Source organism: Rutilus rutilus (assembly GCF_951802725.1).
Source record: "Rutilus rutilus genome assembly, chromosome: 20".
Taxonomy (NCBI): domain Eukaryota; kingdom Metazoa; phylum Chordata; class Actinopteri; order Cypriniformes; family Leuciscidae; genus Rutilus; species Rutilus rutilus.
The window spans coordinates 8813566-8836116 of record NC_140225.1 but is presented as its reverse complement, the minus strand read 5'-3'; the positions used below and the strand labels follow the sequence as shown (position 1 = coordinate 8836116).

Genomic DNA, 22551 nt, shown 5'->3' with positions numbered 1-22551 from the left:
TATTATTGTAAATTTTAGAAGCTATCGATTGCAATTTGTTTCAACTCGATAGCTATTATGGTTGCCGAGAAATTTGCAAAAAACTTCATTTTTTCTGGAATTTCCAGGAAATCCAAAATCTTTTCCTGGATTTTTTTTTTGTGCGTTCCCGAGATTAGACCTTCCTTAACATAATGCCGAAAACCCGAAGTCTCTAGGTGGTCTGGTTGAGGAGTAGATAGAAGTGCAAGATTGGTGCGCACAGACAGAACAGAAATCATGAGTTAACAATGGCAATTTTGTCCGGTGGAAAATTGCGCTAAAAAAGTTAATGTCAAGCTCTGGATAAGACCACGTTGTATGTGTGACTTTTGAAATGGAGAGTCTCTTGTGTATGAGACATGGTGTTTTCAGATGTTACCATGCTTAATGGGGATTCTAGTACCATGGTAATACAATATTTCTGGAAATCATGTTTCTTAAACATGTTTCATGTTTATTTTTGGAGGCCCATATGTGAATATGCTAATCATTGAGTGACGGTGTCATAGTAGCCTATATTTCACAGTACCATAGTAATGCTACAATACTTTTGAGTAAGAAGAGTGGAGTGTTTGTGAAATTCTGTATGAAAAATTCTGCATTTTTTTTCTTATATTAATGGGTATATATTAATAGAATTTGTTCCCTGACTGTGTTTGAAATCGCAAAAAGAGAGGATGCAAATTCTGTATGAACGCGTGATGTTGTATGCTGCATGTTGTCTAATTTGCTGGCCAATTCATAATTCCATAACACAATTATCAGCAACAGGATCTGCTTTACTAAATGGCCTCTTTTTAGTGGATCATTTGTTGAAGTACAGAAGCCTGACTGTTTCCTCCACACCAGCCGCAAACACATGAAACATCCATTCCTTTCCCAGAATGTCGCCCTGACCGGAGACAGCATTCCTGCTAAACACCGTCTGATGGTTTGCTCTGTTAAACTCCTGCATGCAGCTTCACAGTCGCACTAAGTGGTCCGTCTCTTACGATTAGCAAGTCCAATTCTCAGTAGACCCAGGTTTGAAATCACTTATGGCAGACAGGCATATCTGACATTCTCTCGGCTGTCTTCTATCATCATAAAGGCTGAATGGGGGAGCACAGCAGCTCAATTATTCAGCAATTTTTTTGCCCAGTGTCTAACCCCTGTGCTTTATTTGAAGAAATGCACGATTTTAATTGTTGATGATTCTAATGGGACGCTGTTGAATGATGATCTAATTGGCTGGGTGGAAGATTGCTGTGCGCCGTTGAGAATCACGTCTCAGTGATGTGTGTTTGTCACAGCTGCTGGAGTGTGTATGTGCAGATCCCACAGGAGTGTGGGTGTGTTAATGAACTTTTTTTTTTTTTTTTTATGTTAACAAAGCTCTTTGAGACTGTAGTCAAGGGCTTCAGATACCTCATCGCCACACAAACACACACACACCTGGCTGCATATCAGTTGGTTGTTCATAATGGGGTGTCGTTGTACCTGTTTAGACTATATTCGTGATATTGATGTGTTTAATAGTTCTACACATTTAATACCATAGATAATAATCTGATTGACACTCCAGTATTGTAGGTGATGTTGCTGCTCCTTAAAGGTACAGTATTAACATTAGCAAGTTTAGTGAAATTTTACAGCTAATGTATGTACAGTGTAGGAAGCACAGTAGAATGAGTGTGACTAACTTGAGGGAAAATGTGTGGGAAAATCTTAAGCTCTCGAGCAGAATTCCAGATCATGCAAATTCTAATTGAAATGACTAGATTTTGGCCTTGAAAATTTGCTTAAAGGTAAATGTGAGTGACTGCATCTTAACGCTGGTTGAGAAGTTTTTGTTTTACTCTTGGAGAATTTATTCTGAAGATATCACCATAATATTGTTATTGTGAAATTTTGTAGCCACAATAATTGTGTAGTACAAATCTGATATTGTTACAGGCTAGAGCCCTAGTTCATAACATGGTTTAGGCTAGTTGTTTCCAAAAATAAAAAGGTTGATTAAATGACAAGTTCCCTTTATGTCATTCCAAACTTGTAGGACTTTCTTTCCTTCTTCTTTGCTAAATTGCTAAACTTCTCCATTTATGTTTCAAGAGATTAAGTCATACAGGCTTGGAATTACACAAGTATGAGTGAAGGGGTGATGTAACCTTATTATAACACTAAAATAACTTGTGCTTGTTTTCTAGCCTAGAAATCTCGACGCACCCTAGCGGCAGGAAATGTAATTTGCAGCCAGGGTCTTCTAGCAACTCTCCGTTGGCTTGCGAGCTAGAAAAACCAAACTCTAGTCAGGCCAATCAGATTGTGTATAGAGTCGGTGGGCGGGCTTAACAATGACGGCAGAGTTACGAAGGTTTCGCGTGAATTCCCTGCTACTTGAAAACAAAGAAGAGCTGCTGCTGCTGCTGGCGAACAGCGGTCTTTCGAATCGGCTTTGGACGCGACTCTGAAGTCTTGGAGTTAAGCTTTTCTTTGAGAAAAGAACAAAGAACGGCACTGAAGTCATTCTTAAAAAAGGAAGATGTGTTCGGAGTTTTGCCGACCGGATACGGCAAAAGTTTAATCTCTCTGACTACGCACCTTCTTCGTTGCTCTGGTTGATTGTAGCGCTATCCTATAAAGAGTCTAAGTCCCTCCCCTCCGCTTCCGGCTCATGGGACCTTATTTCGGAAAAAATATGTATGGTAGTCAACAGTGATGGGAATAACGGCGTTATAAATAAACGGCGTTACTAACGGCGTTATTTTTTTCAGTAACGAGTAATCAAACTAATTACTGCTTCCTCCATAACAACGCCGTTACCGTTACTGTCAATAAAAATGCGGCGTTACTATAGTTGAGCTCACTGAAGCGGTTTTCATCCGAGTAGGCTCTCTCTCAGCCATAGGACCTGCAAAGTTTTTTCTCTGGTGTGTGTGTGTGTGTTTATGAGGCGCCGGACTGGACAAAAGCGAGGCGAATGCCGCGAGCACGCTCGACAGTGCGCGAGAGAGACCGAGTGTGTCCGAGAACGCGCTCGACAGTGCGCGACAGAGACCGAATGTGTCTGAGCATAAATACTTTATTTATAAATAAATTACACATTTCAGCATTAGAATAATATCTGTAGCATATCGGTATCATATCATATGCAATGTTTTAATTAGTTTATATAACATAAACTCCAAAATAACCTGCAGGGAATGTTCAAACATATTTGTTTGACGGTTGTGAACACATGCGGCAAACATGACTAGAATTTGGCTAAAATAAATAACCTCTGATGATGAAGTTCTCTTATAAAAATAAACCCCCAAAATATTATATTATTATTTATGTTGATACATTGTTCAGTATTAATATTTAATTTAATAGTTGTCTCTCACATTGTCCCACAGCAACATTAAAATAGTGTAGATTAGTGTACAATGTTTTATAATAATAAGATGTTCTATTTAGTGTCCATTTCATTCATTTAACATTTCATATTGGGGGTATCTTTCTTATAAGTAATTTTCTAAATTTCTTACATTTAAACTTCTTTTTTTTTTTTTTTTTTTTAAGTAACGCAATAGTTACTTTCCCTGGTAATTAGTTACTTTTGAAATTATGTAATTCAGTTACTAACGCAGTTACTTTTTGTGAGAAGTAACTAGTAACTATAACTAATTACTTTTTTTAAGTAACTTACCCAACACTGGTAGTCAATGGCGAGAGACAACTTATCTTTTTATTCCGTCTGAACTGTGCCCTGCATTACACATATGATGTTTGTCAATTTAAAAGATAATTATGAAAGTCAAGAAAGTTGCAGTTTGTCATAAAACAGAAGAGTAACATTTAGTTTTATGTGAAAATCGCTCAATGAACTACATCTCTCGTCTCCGGTCCTTTCATCACCCGGGAAGCGAAACAACGAGCAAGATCCGTTGCTCGTATGTGTGCAGTCTGGTACAAAACACTCAGGCATGACGGCGTAAAGTTACGATTATAACGTAAGACTATAGAAAAAACGACAGACGTTAGCTTCAGTAAAGTTAGCTTCATTCATTGAGAGAAAAGGTATGACGTCACGTGCGCCTTTTGGGTTTGTAGTCTTTGTAATTACGTATTTTCACAGTCTTATACCTCAACAGTTTTACATCAAACTGCGACTTTCTTGACTTTAAAATGTATCTTTTTAATTGACAAACATCATATGTGTAATTCAGGGCACAATTCAAACGAGATCAAAATATTTGTTGTCTCTCGCCATTGACTACCATACAATATTTTTCCAAAATAAGGTCCCATGGTGGTCCACCGGAAGGGGAGGGACTTAGGCTCTCTATTGCGTGCCGAGGGAATTTGAAAGACAACCATTTACCCCGCCCCTCGGATTGAGCCCTGCTAATGGTGTGTTCCCAGGCCCATCGACCCTTTAACATGAGACAAGCCTGTTATATTGTTCATTTAAAGCCCAGTTAAAATCTCAGTGAGCCGACCAAGGATGTGTGACTCTGCGTGACACTGCGGATGAATATGGTGATCGTACTGCTCATAACACATTCACTATAGGCTTAAGAGAAATATAACCAGTTTAGATGTAAATGGTCTCAAGCTGACTAGCTGAAAACATTACTGTAGCTATACTCATTTAATAGACACGGTACTTACTTCAAAATAAATTCCAGCACAGCTCTACAGCAACCATAATGAATGACCCTTCACAATAAATCATACTTTACAATGAACTCTGTTAGAGAGCTACATATGGCAATTTATCTGTTCCATTAAATACCTTGCTGACCTGTTGAGTAATAAAAACGTCTCTACGACGCTTTTACAACATTTCAAATCATTCTCGATCTCCGAAAAGCCAAGCCAATGTTGATTCTTGTTTTATTATCTGATCTGTTCTGTGTTTCTTTTAAACGGGTGATTCCCTGGAGGTTTGAGATTTAGTGTGCTGATTGTGCTCCTTGTCAAACTTTTCTAGCTCACTGTGACCACTATGCAACTCTCACACCATACACACGTCAAAGCTAACACGGGCAAGTGACGCATGTACGCAGTTTCCCGTGAAAACCATCCTGTCAGGTCTAAAATAAAAACACTTAAAATAGGCTTACCATAGTGAATCAGGGTAAAACAAAAACATGTTTTGAAAGAAGGATTGATGCATTGACTGCAGGGTCCGAAATTAACACCCGCCAAGCGCCAAATGCGGGTAGATTTTCCGTTTGGCGAGTATATCTCAAAAGGCTATCCGCCACAGTGGCGGGTGAATGTTCATACCAAAATAATAAAATTGTCAGCGCGCACGCGCTCTTCTGCCTCCTTGAACGAGCAGAGAGAGAGAGAGCGAGTGAGTGAGTGAGCCCCGGCCGCGCGCGCGCACTCACTATTCAGAGCGGACAAGCGTCAAGCTTCCCCGTACTTTTTGACAAGCGTCCTTGACAGGGCAGCCAGAGCTTCTTTGCAGCTCAAGTCGGCGGCGGCGTGTACGTACAGTTAACGCTCTATCTGTTGACGGCACTGAGGAAAAATGATATGTGAAGCTCCCGCCACTGGAAGAAGCGGTCGCCGCCCATTTGTGTCCTGCTCATCAAAGCCGTGCAGAGCGTCTTCAGCACTCGCGGATCGTGCATACTCCGCCGCTGGCCTGGCTGCTTCTGCTTTACACACCATGCATGGCCGATCTTTTCTCGAGAAAATTTGTTTTCTCATAGCGTTTGCAACGCAATACTCGTTCCCTTATCTCTCAGGGAACCGAGGTTACGTAAGTAACTTAGCCGAGTACGTTCTGCCTTCCCTTCCACATGAGTCAGGTAACAAAACTGACAAAAAAAAATTTTTTTGATTTCACCCCAATGAGAGTAATATTTCATATATTTCTCTCATTTTGATCAATAATATATATATATATATATATATATATATATATATATATATATATATATATATATATATATATATATATATATATATATATATAGCCTATAATTTTATTTTTTATTTTTTATTATACATTTCAAATTTTGCTCTGGACAATTTTTTATGTTTGTATTCAACATAATATGCCTACCTTATTATCTCAATTAAAAGTACTGAAATGAATGTGTATGTGACAAAAAAAAGGGCTGTTTATTATTTTGGCTGGTAAAAAATATGCTTGGCTGGTGGATTTTTTCATCTACCAGTCCCCGTGGCAGGTGAGCCAAAAAGTTAATTTCGGACCCTGATTGACTGACTTTTTTCAATTTTTGTTGCTTTTGAACAAAGTTGCACGGTGTACAATTAAGTTCACTTAAATTAAACGTTTTAAATTAAAAAGTATTATGCCTATTAAAAAATCATGGTTTTCAATTATTCTGTAATGTTGAATGGATATAATCCATTTAATAGAGACTAGTTGCAATATTTTTAGTATTGGTGATGCCTTCATTCGTAGTTTAGTAAAAAGATGATATTAAGCAAATATTTAAAATATACCGTCTTTAGGTTGATTCTACATTAATTTGGTGATTCAGTGTGAAAGTATGTATTACAATATAAAAATATATCACAGATTTGAATGTTTGGTGTGATTGTGATTAATTACAGAAAAATGTTAAATTATTTAGTTATTGTTTTTAATTGATTGACAGCACAAATATTAACCTGTCCCTTAAGGTGTTTGTGCTTTAATAGCTGTGTTTTGATTGGTGTAGTAATGTTGTGTGTGTGTGTGTGTCATATGCAGGCTAACAGGACCCTCTGGCTACCTCTCTGATGGAGCAGGAAACTACAAATACAAGACGAAGTGCACATGGCTTATTGAGGGACAGTGAGTATTGGTCTAAAAAACAAACTCTCTTTCTCAGATTAGAGGTCTGAACCTTAAGATTGAATTTGACTGGCCAAATGAGACATATTAACCTGACCTGCCCGGGATTGTTACATTTTAAAGCCTTTAACATTGATTACTTTCTCTTTTTTCCCCCCAAGACACCAATAGATTTGTTTATTTATATGGTATATTGGCTCCTAAAGCCAGACTTAAATGGTCTATCATTATTTTTTTTTCTTATATTGTCAGGCTACGTTTTTTTAAAAATGCACCGTGATAAGATTGTGGATTGTGATCCTGCCTGAAAAAAAAAAATTCTGCCACACAAATGTGAAATGATCATCATTTAGTAAATGTTAATATGCAATGAATTAATTGTCATAATCATGTAATTGATTTAATTCAGGTTTTAAATGAATGTCAATCCTATATCAAATAATTATACCCATAATGCTCATTTTTACTTATTAAAAACTTAAGGTGTTTTCACGCCTGGCTTGTTTGAAGCGAATGATGTCCCGATTCCCGCTATATAACAATATAGAAGAAAATGCAACATTGTAACAATTTAAATCCCTATTTTGGAGCAAAACAAACGATCTACATGTCTGAAAACGCCCTTAAACAGCTTGTTGGGTCCTGTCAGGTTAAGCTCATGTAGCTGATACCTAGTATTTGTGTGTGTTATGGTGGTTGATGGTCGTCTTTTTCTCGGCAGGCCAAACTCTATCCTGAGGCTTCGCTTTGAGCATTTTGCCACTGAGTGCAGCTGGGATCATCTGTACGTGTACGATGGAGACTCCATCTACTCTCCTTTACTCGCTGCCTTCAGGTATTCTCTTCATTTCTCTTCATTTCTGTGTGTGTGCATGAGGTTTAAACAGGAGGACTGAGATTTCCAGGTAATGACCTGTTAATCCAGGATCAGATTAGAATACAGGAGTGTTCCTGAGGGCTAGTGCACTCGCACCACATCAGGCACTGGTTTTAAACGGTATGAATGACCCCTAGAAACATACCTGAGGGCTGGTGGAAATTCCGTGACATGTGTCATCCATGATTGGTTCTTCAACCGAAAGTGACTGGTAATAGGATAGAGTTCATGGCGTTTGACTGGTAATGTGATCTTAACATGACAGCTACCGTTAAGAGAACCACCCTGTGAAATACATTACCTTTCAAGTTTTTTTTTTTTTAAGAAATTGACACTTTTATTCAACAAGGATGCATTTAATTGATCAAAAGTGACAGTAAAGACATTTATAATGATGCAAAAGATTTTTATTTCAAATAAATGCTGTTCTTTTAAACTTTCAAGAAGCCTGAAAAAATGCATCACGTTTTCCACAAAACCATTAAGCAGCACAACTGTTTCTTGAGCCACAAATCAGCATATAAGAATGATTTCTGAAGGATCATGTGACAATGAAGACTTGAGTAATGATGCTGAAAATTCAGCTTTGCCATCACAGGAATAAATTACAGTTTAAAATATATTAAAATAGTAAACGGTTATTTAAAATTGTAACATTTCACAATATTACAGTGCTTTGTGTGGAGTGAGATCAGATGAGCCTGCTAGTCTAAGGCCCTGATAACACAGAACAGTGCGCTGCGTTTTTTATGTTGCTAGGCAACCACCAACGTGGTAACCCACGAGAGCACCACAAGTTTATCCTCCATCATCGCACTCTCCGGGCGTTCTAAGCAACTGTAGCTTTCATCACTACAACAAGGCCCGCCTCTCCATTCATTCAATTGGACAGTGGAAAAAAAGGCGATGACGTCGGGGCTTTTTCCGCTCTGAGTTGCTTTTCTTTCAACTGCAAAAACGCGAGGCGCAGCAGGCGGTAAAATGCGACTGGGGTGCATTAACAGCGCACAGAACGCTCACTGCCATTGGAAAACAATTTAAAAAAGGCGCCTCTCACTGCAAAAAAACACGTTTGGTGTGATCAGGGCCTAAGGAAGTACTTGGGTAGTAATTCAAAAGTGCTCACACCAATATGCCAAAAGTTTGAACAATATTTGGCAAAACATCTAAAAAAATCTTTAAAAATTCATGCAAAAACCAACCATCCCATTTAAAAAAAACAATTACGATTAAACGAGGAAGCGCTAAAACTATTGAATCTGTTGCGCTCCCTTTCAGCTGAGGTATTAAAGGTTCTGTGTTGTTCTCTTTCATGTTTCAGCGGTTTGATTGTTCCTGAGAGCTACAGCAACGAGACCGTCCCAGAGGTAGTGGCACAGTCTGGCTTCACCCTGCTGCACTTCTTCAGTGACGCTGCGTATAATCTCACTGGCTTCAACATCTCCTACAGGTAAGCTTTCATTCCTGGGCTGAAACGGGCTGATGCTCACGGCAGTACTATAGTTCTGTTACAAAACCTTGTGAGCTGCTTGCTTCGACAGCGTCTAATCGAGGAACAAGTAAATACCGTATTTTCCGGACTATAAGTCACACTTTTTTTCATAGTTTGGCTGGTCCTGCGACTTATAGTCAGGTGCGACTTTTATATCAAAATTAATTCATACTGACTGACATGAACCAAGAGAAAACATTACCGTCTACAGTAATGATTATGAATTTGTAAAATATAGCAAGGAGACATTTTAATTGTTTATTAATAAACAAGTGTTTTCTGTGTCAGTGTCGGCTGCAAAGATGAAGTTGACGCTGCTGACTCCCGATCTTCGCAGTAGTGAACGCGCCAGAGAGATATGCACATTTCTTACGGATTACATAAGCAGAGAGCAGTCTGTTTTCTTTCGTTTTGAATTGTTCTGTTTAAAAGTAGACATTTCAAGCTTTCTAAATATGTCTCAGGTCTGTGAGGCAAGTAGGCTACATTATACGCTGAGTTTCGGTTCATTTATGAGAATAGCTCCAGTTCACGCGCCGGCGCCTTCGTGTCCTGATTATCTATTTTCTACTATATTTACTTCTTTATTATTAATAATAACTTTACTTCTTATTTATTAAATCCAGGCAATTGGTTGATGAAACGTTCATTAAAATTAAGATACAATTAATACAAAACGAAATTAAATTTAAAGACAGGCTTTGTGCTTTCTGTTTGAGGTCTCTGTGAACGTTTTAAAGCAGTCTTTTAGTGCTGCTTTCAGAGCGGTCGCGTCCGTAAAGGAGAACTGTTCCGTCCGTAACATTGTTTTTTTTGTGAAATAAATTTCTAAATAAATGCGACTTATAGTCCATTGCGACTTATATATGTTTTTTTCCTCTTCATGATGCACTTTTTGACTGATGCGACTTATACTCCGGAAAATACGGTAAATGCATTGTTGAACTTCTATTCATCAAAGAATACTGGAAAAATGTATTGTGGTTCCCACAAAAACATTAACATGATTTCTGAAGGATCATGTGACACTAAAGACTGGAGTAATGATACTGAAAATTCAGCTTACGTTACATTTTAAAATGTATTAAAATTAAAAAAAATTACAATAATAAAAATCAGTTAAATATGATGATATTTTACTTTTTATTCTAATAATTTATTTTATTTGATATTCTCATAAATTCAGCCTGTGTGAGTGTGAGAAACTTCTTTCAAAAACATTGTAACAAAAAATTGTACTCTAATGTATTTAAGTACACTACCGTTCAAACGTTGTTGTAGTTTGCTGCCTATGCAGCACTCCAAATCAGTCAAGTTTCCATTGTTTATATGATCCAGACATCTGCATGTTTACGCAGTAGACTGGAAGGAAGCTTATAAACATGCTTGTTACTCTGTGAAACTTTAACCTTTACAGCTTAGTTACAAAGTTATCCATAACCTATGAACACTGGGTTATTTAAGGTGCCTCTATTATGCTTTTTGGATATGTGTAATATAGCTGTTACAAAGATCAATGTGTGCTATAAATAGAGTTATTGTCTCTAAATGAAAAATATCGATTCTGAACTGCCTGAAACGAATCGTCAGTAATTCCAGTCTTACTTCCTGCTCAAACCTACATAACAAATTTGTGTAATGCCAGCCTGTGGTCTTCGTTGGCTGCCCGCAAACATCATCTACTTTGACCCACCCTTTAACACTGTTGTAGTTGTAGGCCTGGAAGAGTTTGGTTTGTGTTGTCGACATGTTGAGAAGACGCTGTTTTCTGCTTCGAAAGTAAATCCACTTTGCATATACCACCGAAGGATGACGACTCGGGCTCGAATTAAAAGCCGAAATTCAGATATGGTAGTAGCCGTTTTGTTTACGACACACTGCAAGTGGTAGACCAATCACAACAGACTGGGCCATCTGACCAATCAGAGCAGAGTAGGCTCCCAGGAAGGTGGGGTTTAAAGAGATGGAATCGTTTATCAAACCATTTCATACAACTAAAGTGATAGTTCACCCAAAAAGGAACATTCTGTAATAATTTACTCTCTTGCATGTCGTTCCAAACATGTATGACTTCTTTTTTTTCTGTGGAACACAAAAGAAGTTTGCAATGCTTCAGATCAAATGTCAGATATGCCTCATGAAAATCAAGTCAAGTTTGGTTTATTGTCATTTCAGCCACTTTGAATATACAGTGAAAATGCAACTTCATCTCTTCCACATAGCAAATCACAGGCAGGTCAAGGTCACAGACAAAGTGTTCTGCTCTATACACTATGCCAGAGCTATTAAAGTTACAAGAGGTCCGGTCTCTATATTTCCTTCCCAGCGGAGGTCCGGACTCCGGACAATACTTTTTTGGAACCATCGAGGCAGCCGTAGTACTTTGTAAAAGAAAAAATCCTAAACACTCAAAATAGTCATCAAAGATGATAATCTTGGGCCCAGAGAGCCAAAGCAGTGTGTCTAAGAATTTTGTACAATATTTACCAAAAAAAAAAGTAAATATTTCTACCAATATGAATATAAACGGTTAGATCAGATGTTTTATCAGGCAATTTTTATGTATTTATTTATTTATTACATTTACCAGGGGCCTGTTTCAATAAAGGAGGTTCAACCAACTCTGAGTTAAAACTTGAACTCTGAGTTGATTTACCCTGAGATGGGAAACCCTGAGTTTTCGGTTCCAGAGCAGCTGAATTGAGTTAGTTTAATCAACTCCGAGTAGGTTGACTCTGAGTTAAGCGCGTGCACCATGACTGTGAAAAGCCACGATCAATGGAGCTCCGAAATTACGATTCACCATGGCAACAGCACGACAAAAAGACGTCCGCATTCTTCCGAGTCAATACGCAAGTATAATTATGACCGCCGCTAGCGTAGCTAGCGAAAGCGGTCATATAGGGATTGTCAAAGTTTTTTTTTTTTTTTTACTACTGAATTTTTCATCAACGATACCAGGGACACCGAAACACCGGGGAACATGAAATTTGGTGGGCATGTAGCCCCACTAGACTTTTACGGAAAAATTTCGTTTGGTCCCCGGGGGCCACTCCCCCCCCGCGCTGGGCCCCCCCAAACCCAAAAAATTCAGTTTTTCCTAAATAACTACCTGAACCGTGGCACCGAGGATGAAGAAATTTTTATGGTATGTTGCTCTTAAGGGCCCACATCAACCTAGCCCATAATCACTCATTTGTGATTTGCGCCCCTCCCATAAAAAATGAAAATGCAATATTATTCTGCTTTAATCGCCCCTATCTTCAGTTGAGATGTTCAGAACTGCACCATATTTCATGTGTATGATTAACTTGACATCCTCTGGGGGTATGCTAAGTTTCGTAGAATTTCATCCATGGGGGGGTATAAAATAAATTAATTTATGTGCACATTTAGTGACTGTACACTCATCGGCCTGTAGATGGTGGTGTTGAGCGAGGGGTTGCTGGTTTAGGATGATACTGTCACTAAGGTTGCCAACTGTCCCGAATTAGGCGGGACGTCCCGTATTTTGGGCCTAATTTATTTGTCCCGTGCGTGACCTCCCGTGTCCCGTTTTTTGACAAGCTGATAAACCACTGACTGATACAACAGCAACAGCAGCAGTGCTGACCACGACACTTGAGAATGATCACCGACACCTGTCATCATCCAATCACAGCTTTTTTTAATCACTGTTTTGAGACAAATCATTGTTTGATTTGCGAACATCCTCTGCCGTCTGGTCGCTTTCGCTTCAAGCCGGACTCGTCTCGCGCTAACGGTAATTTCCTTTCACTGTCCACGTTTTGATTTCGGCTAATCAATTTTGGCGAATGCAAACAACGTGATTATTGTTCATGAGTCTAACATCCAGCCACGCAAGAAAACATGTAATCTACCTGAGGGAATAATATGCTCAAAAAACATTTCTGATTATTATTAATGTTTTAAAGCTTTTAGAAAGTACATAGAAAGCTTTTGTAACATTATCTTAACTGTCACTTTTGATTAATGTAATGCATCCTTGCTGAATAAAAGTAGGCAATTACTTTCTGTATTTTTTTTCCCAAAAAATAATCTTACTAACCCCAAACTTTTGAACTGTAAGCCTAGTGTATAATGTTAAAAAAGCTTTCTATTTTAGATAAATGCTGTTATTTTGAACTATGGTTTGTTTGTAATGTGACTTTTTTCATGTATGACATTACAATTATTTTTAGAATTAAATACATAAATAGGTTAAGCAATACAAATGTGTTTATGTCTGATAACCTTTTAAACACAAACTTAACTGCAGACACTGAAATGACGTACACTGTGTGATACAGTACAAATATTTTGAGTGTCCCTCATTTTCCTATAAATAACCACGATTGTCCCGCATTTTCCTTTTCTGAAGTTGGCAACCCTAACTGTCACACACACACATGCAGGAATACAAACAAACGCAAGCATGCACACACACTGACATCCACACGCACAGACACACACATACAAATCCACATGCACAGACACACACACAAACACACACGCGCACACACATGTACGCACGCATACATACACGCACAGACACACACATACACACAGACAGACATGCACATACTACTACTTTTTTTAGGTATATACATAAACGCGCAATACAGCCAAATTGCTCCACGTCGTCATTTATTTTTGTGGAAAGCCAGTGCAGGCCTGAGCGGCGGTCATATTTTGTACCGCCATGCGGTACATCTAGTTCTTATTCACTGTTATAATATCAGAGGTGAAGACTGGCAGAACGGTAAGTTATTGAATTAATACTCATTTTCATGGTATCCCACTGGCAAAATTTTTTTTATAATAATAAAATAACGTGGCAGCAACTAAAATTGAACAATAAAACCATAATTCAATCAGTTAAATCGTTAAGCCTAAAAGGTTCATGGTTTTAGGCTACATGACTTTACAAACATTTGACATATTAAATAAATATAATTCAGTAATCTGTTTTTTTCGGAAGGTGCGATGATGTGTGTCATCAATGCATCCAACCACACTGGAAATAATCAAGAAAATTCGAATTATTAGGTTAATTTCAGAGGTCACAGCAAGATGCTATCAATTGAACATAATTTATCAGATTACCTCATTTAAACCGATTTCTCCACCACTGACCTGCTGCAATCCTGTGAATCATGGGTTTGTGTCCAGGAAACAACAAAAACTCTCAGAAAGAGTGTGAGCGAGGCACACTTTCCTTTCCGCTCTGATAAAGTGGCCTTACTAATGTGCTCTGCATCTCCGATGATATATATAAAAATGCACAATGAATGAATGGTACTGCACTACAAAAAAATGCTTTTCTTACTTAGCCTTTTTGTCTTGTTGTTTCCATTCAAAATATAAGAAATTTTTTAAATCAAGATGCATTTACTACATAAGAAAAACATGCTCCCGACCAGGTTAGGTTCACAGAGTAAGTTACCATGGTAACTAACTCTGAGTATAAGTTACCTCTCTTTCAGACACGGGCTTGACTTACTCTGCTTTCTCGGATTTGACATACTTCCCATTCTGAAACGGAAAACCCAGAGTTTCCCTCATTTCAGGGTTAACATACTCAGAGTTTTCACTTATCCTCCTTTCTGAAACAGGCCCCAGGTGCATAGAAGGCCTTGGGACTGAGAAAACATACTGGGGGTGCAGGGTTTACCTCTTAAGAAAAGTATTTATATATTTTGCTAAAAGTAATAAACTACTAAAAACAAACAACTTGCATAATCTAAGAAGCAAAATTCTCATCATGAGCACAAAATAAAGTTAACTAGTAATTTCAGACTTTTTTTGTCTTCCCTTGCCATAATTTTTCAAATTATAATTTTTTTTTTATTATGAAATGCTCTTAATATGCTGATTAATCATGCTAAATATGGAAAAAACTAAACGTCTAAAGGTACAACACGTTAATTAAGTAGTCACAAACCTGGTTTAGCTGTCGGAGTCATCTGTATTTTACAGATACAAATTATTGTATTTGCTGCATTCTCGTTTTGTGAAGCGTTTTAGCAAAAGTATCTATTTACTGTCGTTAAAATAACAGCGTCATCCGCATCTCTTAATGCGCTTTACGTCTTTATCGGGAGAAAGCAAAGGGCTCGAATGAAGCACGTTTGCCTCTAGATAAAATTATTAGAGGATGTTGCGCTGAAAGATCATTACCGTAAACGACCCTGAGCGCTTGTGGTGTGAACTGCTCCGTTGTTTTGACATGCTGCTCACTTTAAACTGTAGAAACTGTAAAATGACGCAATTATGAAAAACCACTGCACTATACGGTATATACCGTAAGATTAGTCTCTTATGCGAACCAATGCTGAAATATTTGATAAAAACCACGGTAAAACAGTAATATCATGAAATATTGTCATTGTCAAATATTGTCAAATGTCATTTATTCCTGTGATGGTAAAGTGTGCGATGGTCAGTGATGCAGTCTTGCTTGCCCCATAATCGATCTTGACATCTCAAGTTTAAATATGTAAAAATGCAAATGACATTCTACTGAATTTCTGCTGCTTTTGAGTTCCATGGGGGGAAAAAAAGCCATGCGGATTTGGAAGGACAAGAGTCCATGATGACCAATTTTGGGCTGAACTGTCCCTTTAAGGGTCTGTACGCTAGAGAACAGGAGCTCGAACAAGAAAATGCAGGTCAGAGTAATTTAAGAAGAGTGGGAAAGAGGAAGCTCAGATGTCTTTGACCTCTGTGTCTGTGTCAGGAACGGCTCATGTGAAGTCCTGACGGCGACTGCGGCAGTTTCTATAGCGACTGCTTTCACGGGGACCCAAAGAAAACACTGGCGTGCAGTATCAATAGAACATCAAACACCAGGCTTGACACACACTGCAGACACTCACAAAAAACACGTAAAGCTGAAAGACAGATGCCTGTGATTCTCTGCTGTCCCTTTTTTCCCCATGTTCAGCTTTAGAGGAGAGTGAGCTGCCTACTAATGCGCCTGTTTTTACACACTTCACTTCAGGTTCAATTCGAATATCTTCTCCTTCGACACAGCTGTTTAGAAGATATTTAGATATATAAGATATTTGTAAGCTTCGAAAGCAATCATTAACTTAAGATGAAGTTAAAATATTTACCAAAAGTATTGTGCAAGTTTTTATTTGCCTTGCTGTTGTAAATGCTTTATGGACCCTGTGATACGACTCTGTTGCTCTGTGTGTGTCACTGAATTAGTGTATATTGCAGCTTTTCTAAAGACGTTTTTACTGTAGACTAAACGTCCACTGTATAGCCAGGCACTGCTTTATGGGAAATAGCCGGACAATATTGGCAAGATCTAATGTCTACTGAGTACAATGCCTAACTGTGCACTGGAAAAGGTAAATGCCAAAGCCAACAGTAACAATAGGCTTACATAAGGTGTGATGCAAGGAAAATCATTAAACTGAAGTCATCGTGATGAATGAGTTATAAAATAGTGTTATATGGCATATGTATTCATATATTAGAAATGTTAAGCTTCAAATAAGGATGCATGGTATTTGCATGTTTGTGTAGTTTAGTTTTATATAATCAAATGAACTCAAATCAATTATAACTAAAAAAAATTACGATTTTATTTGATCAACATAAAACAAAAATACTTACTATCACGGTCTAATGTGCAGAGACTATTAGTAGGTTTGTAGGTTGACTTACTAAACAGTTATTTTAATATTTAGTTACTGTTATCGTATTTATTAGTTTTAGCATTTATTTTTATTTTAAGTTTTTGTTTTTAGTGCTGACATGGCTTTGAACTTAAATGAAAATTAGAAATGTTTTTATGAAATATTTACTTAAAGGTACAATATGTAAGAATTTTGCATTAAAATATCCCATAATCTCAAGGCCAGTGTTATATATTTTGTTAAGTTGATTACTTACAATATCCCAAATGTCTCCAACTATTTTTAAATCGTGAGAAAATTGCGATTTTAACCAAGGAAACGGGGCGTTAGAGCAGGGGGAGCTGGGAGTTGCCAGTCAATGGCGTCATATCCGCGTTACCCTCGGTTTCCGCTCGTACTGCGTGGAGTCCTGGACAAATGCGGAAGTTGTAGTTGTAGCGTCTATCAAGCAACAAACGTTAGCTTGTTTCGTGCAGTCGTTATGGAACACAATTATTCTTTACCGATTGCAGCTGGTTCTGTCGACAAAGCAGGCTTAATTTGACATTTTCCAAATGTAGCATTCGGTAATAGTTATGTTTATGTAAGGGAAGTATAATTGCTTTAGGTTTGTGTTTAGTTTATTGACATTATCACGTCTGGTGTTTATGACCATGTAAATAAATATAGCATGTGTTATACATAAAGATTAATCAGTATTTTGGCAAATGATGTGGGTATGTTCGAATGTACTTTTACAACAATTGTTTAGAACACGTAAAACTGCGCCGCGTTATCACAACAATGAATTCGACATACAGTAACATCTATGATAACCAATTTAGTATTAAACCTTACTAGGGGTGACCCCGAATAGTCGAAGATTCGATGCTTCGATTGGAGGAGCCTGATTCGACTACCGATCTCACGGTCGAATCTTCGCAGAGGTGTTATGAAACGAGGATCATGCCACTTTGGCTATATGAGGGCGCTCAATGTCTGATTTCTAGAACTACTGGTTTTCTGTCAATACGTTAATATTCAGCCTATTATGATAATGCTGTATATAAAAATGTGCAAATAAATCCAAACACCCCGTGACAGATTTAAGTTTCACTTTCAACCCGTGACCGACAGAGGAGCGTCTTGGCGGCAAGGATTTAAATCTTTAACAATGTCTGGGATAAGAAAATCTAAAGTGTGGATGTACACCATCAGAAAGGATATTCTCCAAGGCTGGATTTAGCATCAGGAAACCCTTGATCGCACTTCTGCCGGCCAACGTTAACAAGTTGGTTTTCCACGGGACATTCTAAAATGCTTAACGTGAAAAAAGCTTTTAAAACGCTTAAAATGCACTTTAACGTGGCTTAATGTATGTAGCCTACACAGTACACACTTTATTAAGAAACCATATGTGCAGATAAGCAGATGAACCCAGAATATGAACGAAATGCGTTCCTCAAGCGTTTTCATATTTTAGGACATTAAGTCGTTAAACGTTTTTCACGTTAAGTGTTTTAGAATGTATTGTATCCGCGCGCACAATTTGAAAAGACTCTAACGGACACAGACAGAGTGAAAGACTGGATTTGTTCTCTCGATCAGGTAACGTTAGGGTACAAGTGATTTCAAAACTTTTCAGCCGGTTCTAATTTGCTTTTTGATGCTGTGAACATTTTTAGCTAAAAAGACTGCCACTCCAGTTTAGCATTCATTGTTGTTTCTGCAGTTAAATAGACAAAGCTGAACATTCTGGCTACTATCGTTATTTTAATAATTTCTTTATTTTAATTTTATTTATTGATCTGTCAGGGTTATCTAATCTAACTATTAGTGGCTTGTGTTTTGAATATATGTTTTAAAACGACAGTTCCCATCATTCCACGCTCCTTCACATCGTCATCAAGCTACGCCGTTGTTGTTGTTTGGAATGTAGCGCCCTCTAGAGGCAAAAAATTCTTGCATATTGTACCTTTAAATAATATTTCAGTTTAATTGTATTTCCGCTTTATTCCAATTAATGAAAACAATTTCAATAGTTTTAGGAATCTATAGGGCTGCAAGATAAATAAAAATATCGTAGGTAAAAATCACAATTATATAAGTGATTTTTAATACTTCAAAAATGGTCAGTTTTAGGTTGAGACAAATAGCAGAGAATAAACTGAATTAGTGCTTAAAGAACATGAAAAATGACTAGCTATGTTTTCACCCACCTATTTTTGGGATATTGGGTCGCATCTGTCTTTTCACATGCAATACTGAAACACAAATGCAATAGCATGTCACTATGAAGGCATCTTACAACAGCTCCCACACGAGCAATTATCATGACAGAATACGTCTATGACAAATCAATGACTTGAAGATGGTTAACTCCACATCAACAACATAAATTCATCAACTAACCATTCAGAAACGTCCTGTTGTCACTTGAGTCTCTCCATCATTGTCCGACTTCGGTTTGAACATAAGGCAGATCAGTTTCTGACATTTTAGTGCTTGTCTGCGTGAGGAGCTGCTAACACACATGAGCTGTTGAAGCTCCGCCCTCTGTGCTGGGAGCAGCTGCTCATTTGCATTTAAAGGGACACACACGAAATGACGTGTTTTTACTGACCCTCAAAAAGGGACAACTTTAACATGCTGTACAAAATTATCTGTGGGGTGTTTTGAGCTAAAACTTCACATACACTCTCTGGGGACAACAGAGACTTATTTTAAATATTGTAAAAAGGAGCATTAATACTACCCATTTAATTGAGGTAGATAAAAAAAAAAAACATTCATATATATATATATATATATATATATACAGTGCTATGCATGAGTGAATACACCCATGCTAAAGTTGACTAAAAAGAGGAATAAAAAATCATCTTTTGGAAATTGAACTTAATGCCTTAATTTAAAAAATTAGGAAAAATCCAACCTTTAAGGACACCAATTTTCTTTGTGAATGAATAATGTATCGTAAATAAATAAATGTTCTTCCTTAAAATACAGGGTGCATAAGTTTGGACACCCCTATGTTAAATTCCCATAAAGGCAGGCAGATTTTTATTTTTAAGTATTTTTTTTTAAAAAAATTTAGGATACTATGCATCCTGATAAAGTTCCCTTGGCCTTTGGAATTAAAATAGCCCCACATCATCACATAGCCTTCACCATACCTAGAGATTGGCATGGGGTACTTTCCATAAGATCATCTCTCAATGCAAATCAAACTAGCTATTAGGCTAACTGAAATGATGTGGGGCTATTTTAATTCCAAAGGCCAAGGGAACTTTATCAGGATGCATAGTATCCTAAAAAAAAAAAAAAAAAAAAAACTTAAAAATAAAAATCTGCCTGCCTCTATGGGAATTTAACATAGGGGTGTACTCACTTATGCACCATGTATTTTAAGGAAGAACATTTATTTATTTACGATACATTATTCATTCACAAAGAAAATTGGTGTCCTTAAAGGTTGGATTTTCCCTAATTTTTTAAATTAAGGCATTAAGTTCAATTTCCAAAATATGATTTTTTATTCCTCTTTTTAGTCAACTTTAGCATGGGTGTATTCACTTATGCATAGCACTATATATATATATATATATATATATATATATATGCAAGGAAAGTTTATTTATATAGCACATTTCATACACAATGGCAATTCAAAGTGCTTTACATAGAAGAAATTAAAATAATAAAAAGAAATAAGAATAATTAAAACAGTTTAGAAAAATAAAAAATAAAATACAGTACAGTACAGTACAAACAGTCGGACGAACAGCGGCACAGTGCTCATTCATTAAATGCATAGCTAAACAGATGTGTTTTGAGTCTGGATTTGAAAGTGACTACTCTAGGAGCACGTCTGATCTCCTCTGGAAGCTGGTTCCAGCTGCGGCTGGCATAATAGCTAAAAGAAGACTCACCATGCTTAGAGTGAACCCTTGGTATTTCTAGCTGATATGATCCTAATGATCTGAGTGATCTGTTTGGTTTATATTCAGTGAGCATATCTGCAATGTATTGAGGTCCTAGGCCATTGAATGATTTATATACCAGTAATAATACTTTAAAATCAATCCTAAATCTAACTGGGAGCCAGTGTAAAGACCTGAGGACTGGTGTGATATGTTCATATTTTCTGGTTCTGCTCAGAATCCTGGCGGCAGCGTTCTGTATGAGCTGCAACTGTCTTATGGTCTTTTTGGGAAGGCCAGTGAGGAGTCCATTACAATAATCCACCCTGCTGGTGATGTAAGCATGAACAAGTTTCTCTAGGTCTTGTCTGGAAACAAAGCATCTAATTCTTGCAATATTTTTCAGATGATAGTATGCTGATTTAGTTATTGCTTTGACATGACTACTGAAACTAAGGTCTGACTCTAGTGTCACACCAAGATTCCTGACTTGATTTTTGGTTGTTTGACCCCTAGAGTGAAGGTATGCGTTCACCTTGAGAACTTCATCTTTGTTTCCAAAAGCAATGACTTCAGTTTTGTCTTTGTTTAACTGAAGAAAGTTTTGACACATCCAACTGTTGACTTCATCAATGCATTGGCACAGGGAGTCAATGGGGCTGTAATCGTTAGGTGATAGGTTGTGATTCTTTCTCATTATTTGGCTCACTGGGAGCATATACAGGTTGAACAGGAGTGGCGCAAGAATTGAGCCTTGAGGGACTCCGCATGTCATGGATGTCCACTCAGACTTATGATCTCCTATACTCACATAATAACCTCTCCCATCTAAGTATGACCTGAACCATTTTAGGAATATCCTTTTAGTATATATATATAAAATATATATACACATACACGAAAAGACATGCATAAACTACGATGGAAACGCATTTACTGAATAAATCAAAAAAAAATTTCAACAAAAAACTTTTACTTTTACTCAACAGAGGATGTGATTGGATAACTGGACTAACCAGCGGACCAATTTCATTGCACAGCATCTCAAATGTTGGTTTGGTCTTTCAGAAATGCCTGAGCCAAAGTATGTCATCAGAATGATTTGGAATAATGATCTCTCTGAAGTGTCTCACAAGATTGCGTTCCCAAACGCAAGATAATACGAGAGCGTTTGTGTTTCGTCTGCGCACTGGTGATTTATGATAGGAATAAAGAGCTACAGTGGCTTCCCCGATTGCAGCAACTTCCATTTTCCCAGGACGTGACGATTTTGTTCTCTATAAACACATGGGATGGAAAATGCTTTATTCGCAAGTGTTTTATGCAATATTCCAATTTTGTGCACAAGTTAAATTCGCAACTTTGATGATGTGCAGCCCTAGTTAACCATAGCAGCACTGTTCTCTCTGCGGCTTTATATTGCTCTTTTTGAGCAGTCTGACATGTCAACTATCTCAATCGATCACATGAGTTTGAGGTTGGGCTACCTGTAATAAGCTGTTAGCAGGAAGTTGACTAGGTTGTCCAAACAATGCTAGACCAACACCGATATGACATTTCCCATTGCATTTATTTTTCTGTCTTTCTTCTCTACTCAGGTTGAATACATGCCCTAATAACTGCTCTGACCGTGGGGAGTGTCGTGTGGGGAATTCCAGCGAGTCGGTGCAGTGTGTATGTGAGGATGGCTGGAAAGGACAGGCCTGTGATGTGCCCTACTGCTCTTCTGACTGTGGCTTCCCTCTCCGGGGACAGTGTGAAAGCAGCGCCAAACGATGCCAATGCAAACCAGGGTGGCAAGGTAAGGCGTAGCCTGTGTA

The 22551-nt window shown here is 37.7% G+C and overlaps 1 protein-coding gene across 2 annotated transcripts in view; it reads left to right on the top strand.

The window, feature by feature from the left end:
- Positions 1-22551, top strand: part of atrn (attractin) — an 81398-nt gene that overhangs the window by 4895 nt on the left and 53952 nt on the right. For both annotated transcript variants that reach the window (XM_084391187.1, XM_084391186.1), the window contains exons 2-5: positions 6725-6808; positions 7530-7643; positions 9007-9135; positions 22330-22532. In XM_084391187.1, the coding sequence (XP_084247313.1) occupies positions 6725-6808; positions 7530-7643; positions 9007-9135; positions 22330-22532 (530 nt within the window). The remainder of the gene's footprint in view (positions 1-6724; positions 6809-7529; positions 7644-9006; positions 9136-22329; positions 22533-22551) is intronic.